Below are 21,351 nucleotides of genomic sequence, written 5' to 3' on the forward strand. Positions count from 1 at the left end.
GTGTATCTTAGTTATTTGGAGCTAGTTTTGGCTCTGAGACGGAAAAGTGTGTTTTCTTTGGAATGCATACCACGATATTTCTTTTAGGAAATCTCCATATGCTTCACCTTTTGAAATGACTAATCACATAACATTAGAATTGGAAAGGACTTGTGTGAACATACAATCCAGTGGTTCTCGAACTTTAACATGCATTTAGAATCACCTGGAAGACTTGTTAAAACACAGATGCCTCGACCGCCACCCCGAGAGTTTCTGATTCACTAGGCCTTGGATGGGGATCAAAATTTGCATTTCTAACAAGTTCTCAGATGGTGCTAATACTTATTGGTCCAGGGACCACGTTTTGAGAGCCTGTATTCTAGTAGTTCTAGCCCGCATTGTGCAATAAAATTAATTGCATTAGGGAAAACAACGACGACAAAAAAAGGCCCTACCTCCAGAGATTTGGTGCCAAATGGTCTGGAACAGAGACCAAGCATAGCTATTTCTAAAAAGCTTCTTGGCTATTGTAATATGCAGCCAGGGTTGAGAAGCATTAGTCCAGAACCTTCAATCTGAGAAACTGAAGCCAAGAAGTTAAGTGACTTACCCAGAGGAATGCTGCTACTAAGTGGGACTAGGACCCAGAGTGTTAGCATATGGCTTTTTCTGTTGCACCACTCAGCCTTCTTCCATGTGCATAAGCAAACTCATTTTGCCCTTGGAAATTGTGCAAAATTTCCATATTCTCAGTTGCTTTGCATATTCTCAGTTCCAGCTTCCATAAGGAAACTGTACTGCTTCTATGTCCTTCTCTAAACTACATTTCTCAAATACTCCTCTTAATACTTTTCCTTGTGCTATTCTGTTTAGTCTTGTATTTAAAAATCTTAACACTCATATTCTTAATTTCACTTTGGAATATTTTTTGAACATTTCCCCCTCTCCCAAATTCTACCATTTTGTTGATAGGGTTTTTACAAACCACTGGATAACGTTCACTCTGAATGTTATCTTCCTTCGCCTTCTCATTTTTTTCTATGCAGTTTTGCTTTCTTTTCCCTCATATTTCTCAAATTCACTTTTCAACTTTTTCTCCCTTCATTTTTCTTTAATAATAATTTGCTAACTTTTGATCTGTTGCAAGTCCTCTTCGTTTGCCTAATCCCTTATCCATATCAGTAAGATGTATTAGAGAGCAATGTAGAATATTTCAATCCTAAGTCTTCTGCTTGCCCATACACTTCAAAATCCAGGAGAATTTTTCTTTTTACCAATACAATTTCTTTCAATAATTTTGGCCATATTCCTTACTTTGTATCTTTGATTTTAAAATCTGCATAAAGTTTTTTTTCGCCTTTTTGTTGGTGCTTCCATGTGTAGGCATCCTACCTAAGTCACTTCACAATAATTAGATTTGAGCTGCCCCTTGGGGAATTAGTGGCTTCTGTAAGCATTCTATAAGGCAACACTTTTAGAGGAAATTATGATATGAAATACTTTGCACTTTGCCAATATTTTTTATAATACTCAATACACTATCAAATGATTTTCTATGAACTTGATATTCTTTAAATTATTTCAGATCTTTTTTGTTCTGCGCAAGAAAAATAGCCAAGTGACTTTCCTTCATGTATTCCATCATACCATCATGCCGTGGACCTGGTGGTTTGGAGTCAAATTTGCTGCAGGTAGACAAGGGAAAGTTGGGATCACGTGTTATAAACAACATTTCTATATGCTAAAAACAAAATGTTTTTCTAAAATGTGATTTATAAGAAACTCAAAAAATCAAAGAGTCACTTTGTTTATACTTCTCTCATTAATTGTTACTTGAAAAATAAACATAAGACTCATAATAATTAGGTTTACCCCACTCTTTAGATATACATAACTTCTGGGCACAGCCTTCTACACATATTCTTTAGTTGTTTTGTTTGTATTTTATTCTTTTCCCAGAGAGGTTTATTGAATATCTTTAAATAAATAAATAATAAATAAATTAAATGGTAAAAGCTTTGGCTTTATAGGAGTATAGAGAATGATTTCCTGTATGTTCCCAGGAAGTTAGAATGCTTATCTCAAATTCTATGTCTTATTTGCCTTCAAATTTCTAATAGCTGACACACACTCTAACCCCTAACAGCTCTTTAAAGATGTGTCAAATTGTGGTTACCCCAACTTCCTAAAGCATCCTACCATATTAAAGAATGTGTTGATACTGTTTTTAAGGTCTAAAATAGTTTAAATTGAAAGCTTGGAAAACAGGTTGTTTCTTTTTCGTTTTAGGCTTCTGAACGTCAAGAATTGGAGAAACCAGAAATAATTTTATCCTATTATACAGTTTTAAATAAGTGATATCCCCAAGGATATATTCTTACCTTAGGAAAATTTGGTTGGGGGATTTATTTGTTCCAGTTTCTTAAATTTTAAAAGTCTTCAAATAGACCTATAGCTGATAACATTTCTGTGAATAGCTTGCCTCTATTGGCCTTTCTAACTCTGCTAGACTAAAAGAAAGGGGGAACCACAATTGAGAAACTCTTGTTTGAGTTCTAGACTCTCTAAACATGGAGGAAAAATATCTACATGTCTCAGAGCGTGAGAAGACATGGATAAGCCCGTATCAGGAAGGGGATGCCAGAACTCAGAGGAGCCACAGGGGCTGTGAATCATGAGTAAACAGCTGTAGCTACCATGGCTTATGGGCATCGGATTTTCCAGGATGTAAAGTACCTCCTTGCTCAAAATTGGCATTTATTATTGAGGAATGTTTTTAAGTAAATGTAGCTGCTTTTTCTTATGAGGGTTGTTAGTATAAACCTTTCATTTGCATTAAAACAAGATAGTCTCAGTGGTGTCCATTTGTCAAATCAACGGTAACTATATTAATCTCCATTATTTTATTTATCCTTACTTTCTGTGTTTCTATTTCCCCTTATATGCATATTGACCCTTCCCATTCTTTCTACAGTGATATACACTGACACTTATTGGTGTTTGTGAAAAATTGGAAAATACCTAAACACTCACTAATAGAGTGGTTATTATTACTTGTGTGTATATAACTGTGAAACAAAAATGATATTGAGATGTATTAAATGTCCTAAAATGAGGATCCTATACACAAGGATTGAACAAAGCTCATCTTCTTTGTTAAGCGGCTTGACTCCTAAATTATCAGAAATGGATGACTATTCTATTTTTAAAGTATGCTAGAAAAGGTGCTTTCACATCCTTATAATTTATTTATTCTGATTTCTCCCATGAGGCCAGGATACACACTGAAAACTAAATGTGAATAGAAGAAAGATTGGAAGGCAATATCCCAAAATATAAACAGAGGTGATTTGGAGATATTGAAACAAAAAGTGGTTTTTTTCTCCCTCTTTATTTCCGTCCCTTTCTCTATGTTTTCTAATTTTTAAATATTGACTATCTGACAGTTCAAGAATGGGAGAAATAAATTTTATTTAATGAATACAATTGAGCATTTTTCTAACTTCTATGTTTGAGTTCATTGATAGTGTAGTTTCCATTTCAAAAGCAAGCAGTGCTTTCAATAATGAGAATTAAATATGATATACCTCAAATTTTTTTTTTTTTTTTTTTTTTTTTTTTGAGGCAGAGTTTCACTCTTGTTGCCCAGGGTGGAGTGCAGTGTTGTAATCTCGACTCACTGCAACCTCCGCCTCCCAGGTTCAAGCGACATACCTCAGTCTTTAAGTGGTACTATGTTTATGGACATCAGTCACTTTATAACGGGTTTCTTGTCCATACCTTAATCCTTCTTCTTCTTTACAAAATGAAAATAGTAGAAGATAGTTTTCTTCTCTCTCATATGTTCCATGCATTGGCACTTCTGTTCAATCTTACATGTGGAATTCTAGTAAACACTGACTACTCCTACCATCATGACCCCTAGCCATAATATGATTTATCTCCACACTAGCAGAAACTAACTGAGCCCCCTTCGATCTTACAGAAGGAGAATCAGAATTAGTCTCAGGCTTCAATATCGAATATGCTGCAGGCCCATTTGCCCTCTTCTTTATAGCTGAATATATAAACATTATTATAATAAATGCCCTAACTGCTACAATTTTTCTAGGAGCACTATACACTATTTATTCACCAGAACTCTATACGATATATTTTACTATTAAAACTCTCCTCCTAACCTCCCTATTTTTATGAATTCAAACAGCATACCCCCAATTCCACTACAATCAGCTTATATTCCTTTTATGAAAAAACTTTCTGCCACTCACACTAGCGTTTTTCATATGGTATATTTCAATACCCGTCATAATCTCCAGTATTCCCCCCAAACCTAAGAAATATGTCTGACAAAAGAGTTACATTGATAGAGTAAATAATAGAGGTTTATTCAGCAGACCTGTTACCTATTTCAGTGACAAGCACAGCAACAAAAGCTGTTCCCAGAAATGTTGTTTGGCACTGACGTCCACTCCTAGAATGAAACTGTCCATTCTAAACCGGTTTTTGCAAAAACTTGAGCACAGCTGATCTCTATCTAGTATTTAATTTCCTGTTTTTCTGTTGTACTCCTCAGTGGGGTAATAGCAATCCAGCTTTTCTTTTGAATAGGATGAAGATATTTCTGTGGTAGGTTTTTATATTAATTATGCATATATCCCCTTCCAGAGATATGGAGAATTGTGATTATTACCCAGGTGATTCTTTTATTTTTTCTAAAGGAATAAAATGTGATGGTACTAATCGTAATTCATTCTGAGATGTTTGTTTACAGACCCATTGTCATAAAGAAGAAAACAGGCTTAGAAAATATTTTGTTAGGAAAGCCTTCCAAAGAAGATACAAAAAACATTATTAATTAAAATATGGTTGTTTTGTAAATAAACTGATTAAAATAGCTTGTCAGAAAATAATCATAACTAGAGAAAGTAAACATGTTACTTTTATTTCATAGCTTATTTTGATCAGTAAACCTTACTAAACACTCTTGGCTACACTAGTGCTTTGTTAAATCCATGTGCCTAAGATCCTCATTTTAGGATATTTAATGGTGAAAGTATCCAAACAGAAAATAGGCACTCCTCTTTTAAATAATAGGAGAGGTGTCTTAGTTAGAAAAGCTCTGACATAGTTCCATATCAAAGGTGAAATAGATGTCCTATGTGTATATTATTATGAAACACAAATGAATTTGAGAGGTATTTGGCTTATCCTCCTTTTAAGCACCTTGACTCCTAAACTATCAGAAGTAGACAACTATTCTATTTTTAAATTAACTTAGAAAAGGTGTTCTTACACCACAATAATGTGTTTATTCAGATTTCCTTTGGGAAAGAAGACCAATCCAAATGTAAATAATTCAAGCTGGAAAGTTGTTAATAAGCTTAGTTAATTCAGTTCCTTCTGACTTGAAATTTATGGTAATTGAGGGATTAGCTAAAATACAGCTTTCTCTTGTCAGGAGGAGAAAGTTTATGTAGAACAGTATAGCATAAATCAGGCTTTGGGAGAATACTTAACTGCTTAAAAGTAATTATTTAAAACAGGTTATTTTAACAGAGTACTTCAGCAGTGCTAGTATCTAGAAATATCTAGAATTGCTGCAATTAGGAATAATTATTTAAAAGCAATTTCTACTGTGTAACAGATTTATTAGATTTTCTCCAGATTATATTAGAAGTGATGAATTTGTATTTTCCTTTAAACTTTCTGTAATGCATAGTGTTTATGAATTCAGTTCTTCTTCTACCGTAATCTAAATTGATGAGGGTTTGCTTTATTTCCAGAATTAAAGAATACTGGAATTAAGAAAACAGAATGTTTTAGAGAAAAATGTAAATTCCAGGTGAACATTACTAAGCTGAGTCAGGCTATACATAAAGAACACATATTCTTCCAGATTGTTCTCTTAGGAAACAGACCCCAGGGAGAGTGTTCCCCCCGCCACACTATCAGCTAAACACCGTTTCCCCTTCTGCTGTATTACTGGTCCAGCTAAAGACAATTGAAATGATCTTGTCTTACATTCCCATGTGTTCTTTGCTTCTATTCTCAGTTGTAGGTGATTGGTAGGACATGTGGCGAAATGAGAAGAAGAAAACCAAGATAGGAAGGCATAATCAATTGGAAGCCATAAATAAGGATGGTTTCACAGTTAGTAGATATTTACTTTGGGAAAACAATAATTAATTAAATTCAGCAGTTTGCTAGTGAAAGCCAGTGGTTTTACTGCCAAAATTATTTAATGAAGATTATTGAGAGTAGAAAAGTAAATTTGATTCCACACAATGACATATACAAAAATATTCTTAGCAGCTTTATTCAGAATAGCCCAAATTGGAAGCAACCCACATGTCTGTCAATAGGAGAATGGGTAACTAGTGATGCGTTTATATGGTATAATACTACACAGTAGTAAAAAGACAAGCTACCAATATATGTACCAGGTACAAAAGAGTAATCCTGTGTAATTCCATTTATGTGAAGTTTAATAGCAGACAAAAATAATAGTTGGTGATAAGTTAGAGTAAAGCTACCTTGGGAGGGGTATATTCTTGGAAGGAGCACATGGGAATCTTATGTGGTGTTGGAAATGTTCTGTGTCTTGATCTTGGTAGTGACATGGATGTATACATACATGAAAAATCATCAAGATTAATGTACTTTGTATACCTTTTATATGTTAACCCTCACTAAAATATGAACGTTATTACTATTATTTAGCAACATACTATATTTAAAAGGTAACTCAACTAAGTGTAAGTAAATTCAAATTGTAGACCACCTTAAGCTAAGATATAACAAAATAAAGATATGCTAATTTACTTTCTCAGGTTCATATCTTATATTTTACTACATATACTGTCCAGCCCCCTCTAATTTGATAGTTGTTTAAAAGGATTGATATTTTATATATTTTTTTCCAAAATTCAAGAAATAATTATACAAAAATCTCAGTTCAGATGAAAATGTGGTTCATTTTAAGGAACAATGGCCTCATGTTACAATAATTTTATTTTCCAGGTGGTTTGGGAACATTCCATGCCCTTCTAAATACAGCTGTACATGTAGTCATGTATTCCTACTATGGACTTTCTGCGTTGGGACCAGCCTACCAGAAGTATTTGTGGTGGAAAAAATATTTGACATCATTACAGCTTGTGAGCAATTAATTGCCTTTAAAACCATATATGAAGCAACTAGAGTCACTTGTTTTCACTGTGAACTAGGATACTAGTTAAATAAAGAAGAAAGACAAAACAATAGGGGTAGAGAGTCTGGCCCCTACATGATATGCCATCATGGTTCTTAATATGTTAGATGAACTTTGGTAACCAAGAGGCTCAGACAGTTAAACAAGCATGTGTAGTTTTATGCCATCTTTATACTATTTTATGCATTTATACAAGAATAAATACATTTGTGATTAAAATAACTCCAAAGTTATATGACCATCAATAGGCATAATACCTATTAGAAATTCCATTAGATCTAAATGACCTTGAGGGAATGCAACTTTGAGGGAACAATGAGCCTTCCTGTGTGCTTACCTATCTAGTCCTAAGATTTATAAGTCCATCTTTCCTCTAGTTAATAAAAAGCATTGTGAGAATTAAAAATGTAGAGGGTTAGACCAACATGTATGTATTACCTAAATTTGAATACTGCCCTTATATAAACAATGTTTGAAAAAGCCAGAGGCACTCAGTTTAGACCTAATAATGCATTCTAAGCATTAATTCTCAAAATATATGATATTTAATTTTTTTGGAGACTCATTATGGGTTTGAGATGATGATTTGCTTTACATTTTATTGGTGTCTATTAAAAGGAGAATTCTGCCATCCTTGTATTTCCACATTTGCAGTCTATAATAAATTGATGTCATATTCTGCCAGTAACACCGATGAGAAAGTATGAATTTGGTTTAGGTAGCGTGGTGAAGATTAATTTTTTATTAAAATCCTGTAACTTCCTACATGAAATTTGGCACATTCATATAATGTGTTCTTCCAGGTGACAGACTGATATTTTAATGGGTAAGGATCCTAAATCAAGATCAGAGTATTTCCTTGCAGAGTTATTTGTTGTATTTGAAGTTGGCGGCAAACTAAATGACCAACCATAAGGATATGGTAAAATAAATTATTTTAATTCATACTTTGAAATACTATGAAGTCATGAAAATTACTCACCATTGCTTCTTTAAAAAATACTATTTTCTCAAAGTAGTATATGCTCATTGCAAATACGTGAGAACACCTAATTAAGCAAAGAGAAAAAAAATACATGTAATTCTGCCACCCAGGGATAATCACTGATGATATTTTTATTTGGTTTTCATCCAGTTTTTCTCTCAGGCATATGTGTACACCTTTTACATTATTTGTATGTAGTATTGCATATATAATTTTGTGTTTTGTATTTAGGCTTTTTTTTCTCTTAGCATACTCTTAAATGTTGTACAGACTTTTTAATAACATGAAAAAATACTGATGTAGAAAAAATAGGATGGACATTTGTTCATTATATTCTCAAATATGTCAATTATACACAAACATACACATGTATAGAATGTTGAGGATACTGTTTAGCCTTCCTAAAGTTTTGTTTTCTCTTTTGCAAAATGAGAGGAATAAGTGGCTATGCTGTGGGAATGTCATAAATATACATTAAGATAATGCAAGGAAAGTTGATGATGACAAGGATAAAACGATAATAAAATAAACTGTGAAAATCTTAACCATGATTATAACTAGACAGATTGTGAGTAATGGTTGTCTGTTTCTTTATAGAGTTTTACTTTTCTAAAATTTCCACAGAACACATGTTGCTTTTTAATCAGGGAAAACATGATAACCAGAAAATCTGAATATTAGCCTAGAAAAGGTCGCTCTTGGGACTGTGTAACATGTTCTGCCCTACAGAGCCCTTGAGCACTACTAGAAGGGCCACCAGTTCTCTCTCACACCTTGTAGATTCTCTGCCTCAGCTGGCAGTTCAGACACTTTTTTTTTTTTGAGATGGAGTCTCGCTCTGTCACCCAGGCTAGAGTGCAGTGGCACGATCTCGGCCCACTGCAACCTCCGCCTCCCAGGTTCAAGCGATTCTCCTGCCTCAGCCTCCTGAGTAGCTGGGACTACAGGCGCGTACCACTGCGCCTGGCTAATTTTTGTATTTTTAGTAGAGACAGGGTTTTGCTATCTTGGCCGACCTGGTCTCGAACTCCTAACCTCGTGATCCACCCGCCTCAGCCTCCCAAAGTGCTAGGATTACAGGCGTGAGCCACCGTGCCTGGCCCAGACACATTTTTATCTGTGACTGTGGAGGACAAGTGGCAGGTATAAGGACTCAGAGATGCTTTGGCTACTACAAAATTCAAGGGGCTCTAAGTAAAATGTTATTATTTTCCAAAAATTAAAATATCTGGTCCAATAACAGGACAGAATATTTGAAATTGAAATCATCCTGAAAAAAATAGGCCACATGTAGTGCATGGTCATTTCATCATAGTCAAGGACTCAAGTCAGAGACTTATAGAGAAAACCTGCTCTGTTGATTCTCTGAGTAGTAAAAAGGTTGCTGCACTGCACAGCTCCAGAGAACATTTAAATATAGACTCTGTGGTTGTGCAATTTTGCGGTTCTGAATAGTGGATCCATACTTCCAACTGGCTTTTGACATTATACCACCCATTATCACTCTCAGGGAGGCTAGATTTAAAGGTGCACTTCTCTGCCCAATAGTGTACTGTCTGCACTTTGGGAGTGCATAAACATAGGTAGGTAAAGAATTGTTAACTCTTCATATCTGAATAATTTTTTTTCACATTTTCATTTCTTAGGTCCAGTTCGTTATTGTCACCATCCACATAAGCCAGTTCTTTTTCATGGAGGATTGCAAGTATCAGTTTCCAGTCTTTGCGTGCATCATTATGAGTTACAGTTTCATGTTTCTGCTGCTCTTTCTCCATTTTTGGTACCGCGCTTACACCAAAGGTCAGAGGTTGCCCAAAACTGTGAAAAATGGAACTTGCAAAAACAAAGATAATTGAAGCCCAACGTAAGTCTGTGATCGAAACTGATACATTGTCTTCCTTGACAATCAAGAGATATTTACCTATGCAGTGCATTTTGTATATTTTTCAAAACTAAGAGCTTGTATTTTTATGATAAGTTATTGGGATGTCTGATATTTGAGAGCCCGAAGCTTCCAGATAACAGTCTTCTGATAATTAGAGCCTACAGCCGCCAGAAGTTTTTTTTGTTTTTTGTTTTTTTTTTTAGCTGCTTTTAAACCTAATCCAAAGGTTTTGTTTAAAATATTTTGTTACAGTGAAAAAAAGATATGAAGCAATACAGTACTCTTCAAGGAAGTCCAATAAAGATGAAAAATATCATTAGGTATTTTGAGCACAGACAGATATCCATGTGATACAATACATTCCTTCTGCTGGGTCTGGAAAGTCTGGAAACCAACTGTAGGCCCTGGCTTTGTCATTTATTGACTGTATTCAGAAGATACTATATTTGCTCTAGAGTTAACTCCCATTTTAGCAAGCTAGCACAGGTGAAAATTGAGTGAGTTTTTGATAACTTGTCATTTAAAATCTTTAATGATAATTTTCAATGGATCTTTTCAGTAGCCATCACCAGTTTTGCTGTTAAGACTTCCTCACAACCCATTTGTTGTACAAACTGTTTCAAAGTAGCAATCCTTTGGGTTAGTACACTGATGCACTTGACACCAAGTTTCATTCAGTTGATTATTTTCAAAACAAGGTGACTTGTTTTAATGGGTTAATGAATACTTTGCTATTACTGTTTTACAATTAACTTTGTATACAATCTCTGGAAAGAGATGAATTTGTCAATGTAAAAAGTATTGTGTAGTTCAGTGGGAAAAACCTGTTGTCTGTTATAGTATCATATCACTTTCTTACACTGTCATGGTTTAAATTATTATCTTGGTTAAATATATAGGTTAGATACTTACATGTTCATATTATTAGCACACTACAGGTACTACCCTTAAATCATAAATAATATTACCTATTGTACACAGTTTCCAGATATGGGTTAGAGTGGCTGTGAAGCAACTAGAGGCAAATTGTGGCACAGAGAATATCCAGGGGAAAATTGATTATGTAAGCAAACAGACTACATAACGGTAATAGATTATATAATTAATGTTATAGGTATACTGAACAATAAAGTATTTTCTGGAATTATGAATTAATTAACAACCTGGATTTCTGTTTCCAGACCTATAAAACCATGTAATGAAGGACTGAAATTCATTTGGCATAGGCTTTGTTTCTTTAAAATTGCTACTTTCTTTCTGTTATTTTTACATTTTCTTGTCAGAGAATCAAAACTACTAGTCAGTAGAGTTTTGTCCAAGAAATAATATTTGGACATTTGTGAATTTTTCCGTATTTTTTTCTTCTTTTATTTATACTCAATTTTGAAGCACTGTTTATGTTTGTAGGACTTTAAACAATTAGTACTTAAAGCCCCAGTTAATTTTGAACACACAGAGATACTTATTGTCAATGCCTAAGTTTTACTCAATACCATGGCTTGTTATGTTTACACTTACCAGATTCATAAGGTTATTTGCCTCTAAGTGATCTTTTGTGATTTTACTTGATTACAGCATGAGAAGGTAAAGGTTGATAAATGGGAGTAATTACATATATATATGTAAATTTATTATTTTTTTTTCTGAAGCAGTTTTACTTTTGTTGCCCAGGCTAGAGTGCAATGGCGCAATCTCAGCTCACTGCAACCACTGCCTCCCAGGTTCAAGTGATTCTCCTGTCTCAGCCTCCCAAGTAGCTGGGATTACAGGCACCTGCCACCATGCTCAGCTAATTTTTGTATTTTTAGTAGGGACAGGGTTGGCCAGGCTGGTCTCGAACTCCTGACCTCAGGTGATCCTCCCACCTCGGCCTCCCAAAGTTCTGGGATTACAGGGGTGAGCCACTGCGCCTGGCCATAATTTTATATTTTTAGAAAATAAAGAATAAAGGACAAAAGAGCACAGCTAAATGAAACTGCTGCTCTAATTTATTCCACTGGAAAGGTCTCAGGACTCCTTAACTGTTTTCCAGGTTTGGCTCTTCATATCTAACCTGTGCTAAAATGAGAAGGTATGCTAGGTGCTGTTATAAATCACACCATTTCCAAAGACCCCAAGTAGTATAGAGACCAAAATGAGGCAAAAATTAAAGAGATGAAACAGGAGAGTTTATTTCTTGCATACTTGCCGACCGTCATCATACAACCTCTCCTAACCTCCCTGTAGTCTTTAAAATGTTTAACTTGCCTGTAAGCTAACATGTAATAAAACACATACTCAATTATATGAATAGAAGTGGAGAGCCAGAATGCTACAAAAGAAATCACAGCTGCTAGAAGTATCCTCCATAGAAACATCAACATGATTGTGGATCAAAATGATTTTCACTGGATATAGAATTTGTATGGGCCGTATTTATTAGAGTTCTGTGTGGTCACATAGAGTTCCTGTGGGATTTCATCCCACTTTTCAGGACTTAATTTGTTTGGGTTTGCTTACCTAACAAGCAACAACAACAACAAAATAAATAGTTCCAAAATCTAGTTTATTACATAAATCTCTATGAATCCTTGAGGGCCTATATCTATATTATAAATAAATACAAATATAGATTTTTAAATATCTATGGGACTTTGCCATTTACAGCCTTAATTATAAAATTATGAGATTATATTCTCTCCATTACCCTTTATTTCTGTTAACTTTTTAAAGACTGGAACATTCTGTGGATGTTGTCAAAGTTTGAGTTTGTTTTTCCCTGTGTATTATAATAAATTTGTGGTATTGCATGTATATGTGTGTGTATTTTTCATTTTGGAATCTAGCTGCATGTATTTGCATGGGTTGGTGACTTTTAATTTGAATACTCACCAATCAAAGTTATTTTACATATTTCTTGTACACGTGCTGTGTTCATCTTTGGGATACAAAGATACCTAGAACATAATTGGGATCTCCTGGAGCTTTCCAACTGGCAGATGAAATTATGTGACAGGGCAGTAGATGATAGGTGCCAGATGAGTGACAGTTCTGCCACTTAGCAGACAGGGAAGACTCTATGAAAGAATTTGAATTTGAGTTATGTGTTTAGGTTGTACAGAATTTCAAAATTGGCGGTATGTTAGTAGGCAAGGTTTTTTAAGTGGAAAGAATCAACAAAAAAGAATAATTTTGCCATCCCCACTGTCTCTAATAAGTGGGAATAGCTAATGATCACTGGTTGCTAAAACAGTTAGATGAAAGGTTGATGGGGATGGCTTGTGCTGATACGACTGAACCCACTGATCAATCTTAATGTCATTCAAAGTGGGACAACCAGGTGTTTTGTCTCATAATACACTATAATACTCGAGGTATTCGTGGCAAAAAAAATTTTGAACTTGAATCTAATCAATCCTCTGTATCTAAACTACTAGTTACAGGAAGTACAGTATATAAGAGTTAAAAGACACCAAGAGGGTACAATCAGCCGAGTCCAAAATGCAGGAAATTCCTTAGAACAAATGACCTGGTTTCTTCAATAAATAAATGTCATTTAAAAAAAAAGAAATCCAGAGAAGGCAACTTTTGTAGATAAAAGACTTAAGATATATTAACCAAATGTCATTTGAATCCTGATTTGAACAAACCAAATCATAAAAGGACATTCTTAGAACAATTAGATATAACTGAACATGAACTAAATGTTAAAAGACAGAAATTATTAATATTAGATATTATTACTGTATTGCAGATGTATATATTTTAAAGTACTTATATGTGAAATACATACACTGAAGTATGTATATGTAAAATGATAGGTTGTCTGATTTCACTTTAACATACTCTAGTAAAAAGAAAAGGAGGTGTTGATAATTGTTAAAGTTGGGTAATGGGTTCACTTAATAGGAGTTTATTATACTCTTCTGTCTACTTCTGTGTATGTTTGAAATTGTCCAGTTTTTAAAAAGTAATGTATGTATTATAATGTTCTGTATAGATGTTATTTAAGTTAGGAACCAAAATGACAGAATTGACATGATTTTCACTGGTAGTCAGTCAGTATTGAGGGTGCTTACTGCATCTAAGTGTCATGAGAAACTTTAAAATGTGCTGGATGTGGTCCCTGCCCTTAAAAAGTTTACAGTACAGTTTAAAAAGACAAGCCTACATCAAATTTTAATAAAAACAAAGGTGGCATACCTGTTGACAAGTGAAAAGTGTATTACAGATTTGCAAGATATGTTATCCTAATGTTAAGTAGTTACCTTTGATGAAACAAAAAATAATGTTCATCAGGACCCACTGAAGATGTTTGGTGGAGGAGTAACATGATCAGCCTGGTTATGAGAGCCTCTGGAAAAGAATCCCTTCCATGGAGCCTGAGGCTCCCTGTCACCAGCATTTTCCAGTATATCCTTCTCGTAGGAAGCAGTTGGGTGTAATAGACTGTAGTTAGTGTCTGTCATTCCAAAGCATCATGTCATGTAGCTAAGTACTCTGGGGAGGGGCAGGGATACAGAGAAAATCTGCATATACCATATACCACCAGGGAAGAAGATGTCTTTGTATGCCTCCTTGGGTACCAAATACAATAGAGTCTAGGGTTGTTTCTTTCTAAAGGACTTTCCCGGGGGTCCCACACAACAACTTCCACTTATATCTCAATGGTCAAAACTGCCTCATGGCCATCTCTGGCTGCAGGGGAAGCTGTGAACTAGATGGGCACATTGTCATCTCCAACAAAATTAGATTCTATTAGAAAGAAGGTAAGAGATGACGTTTGAGTAAGCACCTGATGTAACCTCACCCACTGAGAATCCACCACCATGATGGGCCATTATTTTGCACAGAAGTACATATAATTCTTCAAGTGTCTAAATGGAAAAGTGATTGAACACACTTATTTAGGGCCAGCACTCTGCCTGGCATCAGCAAATGATTAAATCATTACTTTTGGATGAATATATATACACATAAGTTATATATAATGTATTATATATAATAGATTCAAAATGATTGATATACCAATATAATTTATATATAGTCTATATATTCAGTGTCTATATTTAGCATATATTTTTCCATCAGTATGCTATTTGTATAGCCTTTGTTATCTTTATATAAATAGTATTGTTGTTTCTCAAGCTGTTACAGTTTATCTATTATTGACTAACAAATCACCCCTAAATTTGATGACTTACAGCTACATCAAGGCTACATCTCTTACCACTTTGAAGGATCAATGATTTGAGAAGCTGAGTGGTTATTGTTTGGGGTCCTTGGTGCAATTGCAGCCAGACTGTGGCTTAACCAGGAACCAGGAGGTTGAGGCAGTGGGGGATGGCTGGAGATCTCTGTGTAGTCTCAAGTCCTGTCCGTGTAGTCTTTCCCCTTGGGCTACTTTGAGCTTCCTCACAGCATGGCAGTCTCAGGGAAGTCAGACCGAAGGCTTCAGGAGTAAGCATTCCAGTGAACAAAATGGAAGCAGTATTGCCTTTTATAACCTGGCCGTAGAAGTCAGAGAATATCACTTCCCCTGTACAAAAGCCCACCCATTTTCAAGAGGAGAGGACACAGACCATGTCCCTCAATGGGAAAAATGTAAAAGCTACCTCGTAAGTACATGTAGGATGGGAGAAATATTGTACTTGGAAAATACAGTCTGCCACACAAAGTATTACCTAAAATAGACAGGAATACTTATTTTTCTCTTTAGGAGAGTTAAAGCCTATGTTTAATTCACACAGTTCTGGTTTGTATTGACTAGTTCTGTAGGTGAAAGTAAGTGCTGTTTTAATTTTTCAGTAAGAAAGTGGCCCCTTGCACAGAGAAATAGACTCAGATTTGAGTATGGAGTTGAAGGTAGGTACCTAGATTAAATGAGAGCAAGGGTTATGGTTCTCTTCGTTTCAGGCAGCATAAGATACACGATGATTGGGGAGATAGAAATTCCTCCAGATGTTTCTAGCAGATACAACCGCAGTATAACAGGCCATACAACATGTCTTTTATACCAGGCTGCCCCAGAGAGAGGGCCAAAGGGCTCTTACTTTCCTGGCGCTGGCTCGGCATGTTCATACTTTTTATTGACAGCCAGTATCATCAGGTCAGGCTGCACATGTACCTATAACTCAACAAAGTTACAAACCATAATACTCTTCAAATCTAAATATGAACATTTTTGCCTGTATTCAAACTACAGCATTATTAAAACATTGCTGCACCTTCTTTGTATTCTAGGACCTACAGGATTCAATTAGTTTGGGATGTACTCTGGTTACTAAAGGGAGAAAGCTTGATATGAGGTAAGTATCTCTAAGTGCCCAGGCCACACAAAAGGACACTCTGTGCATAGTCCTTACAACTTAAATAAGAATGATACAAGCATCTGAGTATTTGAATGTGGAGATGTAAACTTGGAGCTACTGTGTTCCTTTTATTTTTTTTTATAAGAGATGGGTCTTCCTCTGTTGCCCCAGCTGGATCACGGTGGCACCTTCATAGCTCACAGTAGCCTCACACTACTGGGCTCAAGCAATCTTCCTGCCTCAGCTTCCGGAGTGGCAACATGCCTGGATAATTTTTTTTATCTTTTGTGGAGACGAGGTCTTGTTATGTAGCCCAGGCTGGTCTTGAACTCCTAGCGTCAAACGATTCTCCCACTTCAGCCTCTCAAAGCACTGGGATTACTGACAGGAGCCCCCCCTTGTAGCCTTCTATCTTAAAAGTTGTACAGATTCTGGTCAGTGTGTCTTTTGCCCATTTTGGGTTATCTTGCCCATGAATTTATGCCTTTCTTTGTATTCTTGTGGCAACCTTCCTTGTTCAGACCTAAATAATTTTTCCTAGATTATAATATTATCCTAGATTATAATATAGTCTAGATTATATTATAATAATATTTGCCTAGATTATAATATTATATTATCCCTGTATAAAAGCCTTTCATCCTACTAGATGCTGTCACAAAGAGGAAGCGTGGTACACTGGTTGGGAGCACAGTCTCTGGAACCAGCCTGCCTGGTCAAATCCTGACTCTGTTTCTTGCTAGCTCTGTAACCTGGACAGCTTCTCTGTCTCTTAGTGTCCCAACTGAAAATGGAAACAATACTTCTTTATCCAGTTATTGTGGGATATTAGATGAGTTAAAACAGGGAAAACTTTTAGAGCAGTGCTTTCCTTCCAGTTATTCAGGCTAAAAACCTCAGAGTCATCCTCAGGTCCTTTCTCTCTCACTCAATGCCAAATCCAACAAGAAATCCTGCTGGCTTCCTCTCAAAGTATAACCAGAATCTGACCAATCCTGGGCCCTTATCTCATGCCTGGATTCCTGGAATAGCTTCCTATCTGACTCTCTGCTTTTGCCTTTGCTTCCCTAAAACTTCTTGTCCAAATAGCAGCCAAAGTCATCTCAACGTAAATCAGATCATGTAACTCTTTTATTCCGAACCCTACAATGGTTTCTGGTTTCACTGAGCGTAAAAACTCTGTCATTGCTTCTCTGTCCTCACCACCTACCAGTCCCCACTTTGTTCCCTCTGCTCCAGCCACACTGGCCTCCTTGCTGGTCGCTGGACCATTGTAAGTGCATTTCCATCTTAGGGTTCTTCATTTATTTTTCTCTGCCTAAGGGACTGTTCCCAAAATAACTGCTTGGCTAAACCCTTCAATTCTCTCCTGTGTTCAAATCTCACTTTTTCAGTACTGCAGCCTGCACCCTCATCATTCTTTTTCCTATACAGCACTTATTACCTTCTAACATGCTATACAATGCATTTAGTTACTATTAATATTATTTATTGACTGTCTTCCTCATGAGAAAGTAATCTCTTCAAGGGTAGATGATTTTGTCTATTTTGTTCACTGCAAGTGCCTAGAACAATGGCTGGCATATTACGGGAGTTCAATAACTGTTGTTGAATGAATGAATGAATGAATGAAGCACTGAATAAGTATGTGCTATTATTATAAGTTCTCTTCCTCTGCACACTCTTTAGTGGTTTAGTCAATCATTCAACAATTTATTAAACTCCTACTATATGCCAATTGCTGTGCTAGAATATAAAAATAAAGTCAAATAATACCAATCCCCACAGAGATTTTCACTTGGATAGAGGGCAACAAACATGCAAACAAGTCCAGTCAGATATTCTGCTGTTAAACAAATAGTTTTTGTTTGTTTGCTTGTTTGTTTGTTTTGAGATGGAGTATCGCTCTGTCGTCCAGGCTGGAGTACAGAGACACAATCTCAGCTCACGGCAACCTTCGCCTTCCGGGTACAAGCAATTCTCCCTGCCTTAGCCTCCTGAGTAGCTGGGATTATAGACACCTGCCATCATACCTGGCTAATTTTTGTATTTTTAGTAGTGACAGTAAAAACTGGACCCTTTCCTTACACCACATATGATGGATTAAAGACTTAAATGTATACCCCCAAACTATAAAAACCCTGAAGGACAACCTAGGTAATACCATTCTGGACATGGGAACAAGCAAAGATTTCATGACAAAGATGCCAAACGCAATTGCAACAAAAGCAAAAATTGACAAATGGGATATAATTAAACTAAAGAGCTTCTGCACAGCAAAAGAAACTATCAGGAGTGTAAATAGACAGTTTATAGAATAAGAGAAAATTTTTAGAAACTATGCATCTAACAAAAGTCTGATATCTAGCATCTATAAGGAACTTAAACAAATGTATAAGAAAAAAAACATTAAAAAGTGGGCAAAGGACATGAACACTTTTCAGAAGAAGACATACATGCAGCCAGAAAGCACATGAAAAAAAGCTGAACATCACTGATCATTAGAGAAATACAAATCAAAATCACAATGAGATTTCATGTCACACCAGTCAGAATGACTATTATTAGAAAGTCAAGAAATAAAACAGATGCTGGCAAGGTTGCAGAGAAAAAGAATGCTTATACACTGTTGGTGGGAGTGTAAATTAGTTCAACCACTGTAAAAAGCAATGTGGTGATTCCTCAAAGAGCTAAAAACAGAACTACCATTTGATCCAGCAGTCCCTTTACAGGGCATATACCCAAAGAAATATAAATCATTCTGTCATAAAGACACATGCACATGTATGTTCACTCCAGCACTATTCACAGTAGTAAAGACATGGAATCAACCTAAATGCCCACCAATGGTAGACTGAATAAGGAAAATGTGGTACAGATACACCATGGAATACATGCAGCCATAGCAAAGAACAAGATCATGCCCTTTGCAGGAACCTGGATGGAGCTGGAGGCTATTATCCTTAGCAAACTAACACAGGAACAGAAAACCAATAACATATGTTCTCACTTATAAGTGAAAGCTGAATGATGAGAACACATGGACATATAGAGGGAACAACAGAACAACAGACACTGGGGTCTAAGGGTGAAGTCTGGGAGGAGGTTGAGGATCAGGAAAAATAATGAAAGGGTCTAGGCTTAATACCTGAGTGATGAAACAGTCTATGCAACACAGCCCCGTGGCACAAGTTTACCTGTATAACAAACCTGCACATGTACCCCTGAATTTAAAATATGAATAAATAAATAAATAAATACCAAGAAGCAGCTTGTCCTCTCCTTCTGGAATCTCTGCCTGGTTCAGGCCACCTGCCTCCACTCCTGCCTCCACCATGTCCAGCAGGATGACCCAGAAGTCCTACAAGGTGTCCACCTTGTGGGCCTGGTGCCCGCATCAGCTCCTCGAGCTTCTCCTAAGTGGGCAGCAGCAGCTTCCGGGGTGACCTGGGCAGAGGCTATAGTGGGGCCAGTGGCATGGAAGGCATCACCGCCGTCATGGTCAACCAGAGCCTGCTGAGCTCCCTTAACTGGAGATGGACTCCAACATCCAGGAGTCTGCACCCAGGAGAAGAACTAGATCAAGACCCTCAACAACAAGTTTGCCTCCTTCGTAGACAAGGTACGGTTCCTGGAGCAGCAGAACAAGATGCTGGAGACCAAGTAGAGCCTCCTGCAGCAGCAGAAGATGGCTCGGAGCAATATGGACAACATGTTCGAGAGCTACATCAATCAACAACTTTAGGTGGCAGCTGGAAACTCTGGGCCAGGAGAAGCTGAAGCTGGAGGCGGAATTGGCAACATGCAGGGGCTGCTGGAGGACTTCAAGAACAAGTATGAGGATGAGATCAATAAGCGTACAGGGATGGAGAATGAATTTGTCCTCATCAAGAAGGATGTGGATGAAGCTTACATGAACAAGGTAGAGCTAGAGTCTATTCTGGAAGGGCTGACTGACGAGATCAACTTCCTCAGGCAGCTGTATGAAGAGGAGATCTGGGAGCTGCAGTCCCAGATCTCGGACACGTTTGTGGTGCTGTCCATGGACAACAGCTGCTCCCTGGACATAGCGTCATCGCTGAGGTCAAGGCACAGTACTAGGTGATCGCCAACCGCAGCTGGGCTGAGGCTGAGAGCATGTACCAGATCAAGTATGTGGAGCTCCAGATGCTGGCTGGGAAGCACAGGGATGACCTGCGGCATACAAAGACTGAGATCTCCTGGATGAACTGGAACATAAGCCGGCTCCAGGCTGAGACTGAGGGCCTCAAAGGCCAGAGGGCTGCCCTGGAGGCCGCCATCAGAGATGCCCAGTAGCGTGGGGAGCTGGCCGTTAAGGATGCCAACGCTGAGCTGTCTGAGCTGGAGGCCGCCCTGCAGCGGACCAAGCAGGACATGGCGCGGCAGCTGCGTGAGTACCAGGAGCTGATGAACGTCAAGCTGGCCCTGGACATCGAGATCGCCACCTACAGCTGCTGGAGGGCGAGGAGAGCCGGCTGGAGTCTAGGATGCAGAACATGAGTGTCCGTATGAAGACCACCAGCGGCTGTGCAGGTGGTCTGAGCTCGACCTATGGGGGCCTCACAAGCCCCGGCCTCAGCTACGGCCTGGGCTCCAGTTTTGGCTCTGGCGCGGGCTCCTGCGCTTTCAGCCGCACCAGCTCCATCAGGGCCATGATTGTGAAGAAGATTGAGACCCGCGATGGGACGCTGGTGTCTGAGTCCTCCTGACGTCCTGCTCAAGTGAACAGCTGAGGCGGCAGCCCCTCCCAGCCTGCCCCTCCTGCGGCTACCGCAGAGCACGCGAGGGAGGCGGCTGTGCAGGGGAGCACAGGGAATGGGAGACCCACCTGAGACTCAGCCCTAGCCCTCAGCCCACCCCCAGGGGAGTTTACTGCCTGGGGATCTCCCATGCTCATCTCTCCAGCTACAAAACAATTCAATTGCTTTTTTTTTTTTTTTTTTTTTATGGTCCAAAATAAAACCTCAGCTAGCTC

The 21,351-nt window shown here is 37.5% G+C and overlaps 1 protein-coding gene and 1 pseudogene across 5 annotated transcripts in view; both read left to right on the plus strand.

Annotated features, from left to right (window-relative positions):
- The window catches only part of ELOVL7 (ELOVL fatty acid elongase 7), a 95,016-nt gene extending 78,664 nt beyond the window's left edge, over positions 1-16,352 (plus strand). For 4 of the 5 annotated variants that reach the window (XM_063622607.1, XM_063622608.1, XM_055252134.2 and 1 more), the window contains 3 exons: positions 1,568-1,673; positions 7,006-7,142; positions 9,827-12,854. In XM_063622607.1, the coding sequence (XP_063478677.1) occupies positions 1,568-1,673; positions 7,006-7,142; positions 9,827-10,036 (453 nt within the window). In that variant the 3' untranslated portion in view covers positions 10,037-12,854. Of the gene's footprint in view, positions 1-1,567; positions 1,674-7,005; positions 7,143-9,826; positions 12,855-16,287 lie in introns of those variants that run through there. The other variant, XM_063622610.1, reaches the window with a different exon arrangement.
- Positions 16,353-17,503: 1,151 nt separating this feature from the next.
- On the plus strand, positions 17,504-21,085 carry LOC129467452 (keratin, type II cytoskeletal 8-like; annotated as a pseudogene).
- Positions 21,086-21,351: the final 266 nt, after the last annotated feature.

This window comes from Symphalangus syndactylus, chromosome 18 (genome assembly GCF_028878055.3).
Source record: "Symphalangus syndactylus isolate Jambi chromosome 18, NHGRI_mSymSyn1-v2.1_pri, whole genome shotgun sequence".
Taxonomy (NCBI): Eukaryota; Metazoa; Chordata; class Mammalia; order Primates; family Hylobatidae; genus Symphalangus; species Symphalangus syndactylus.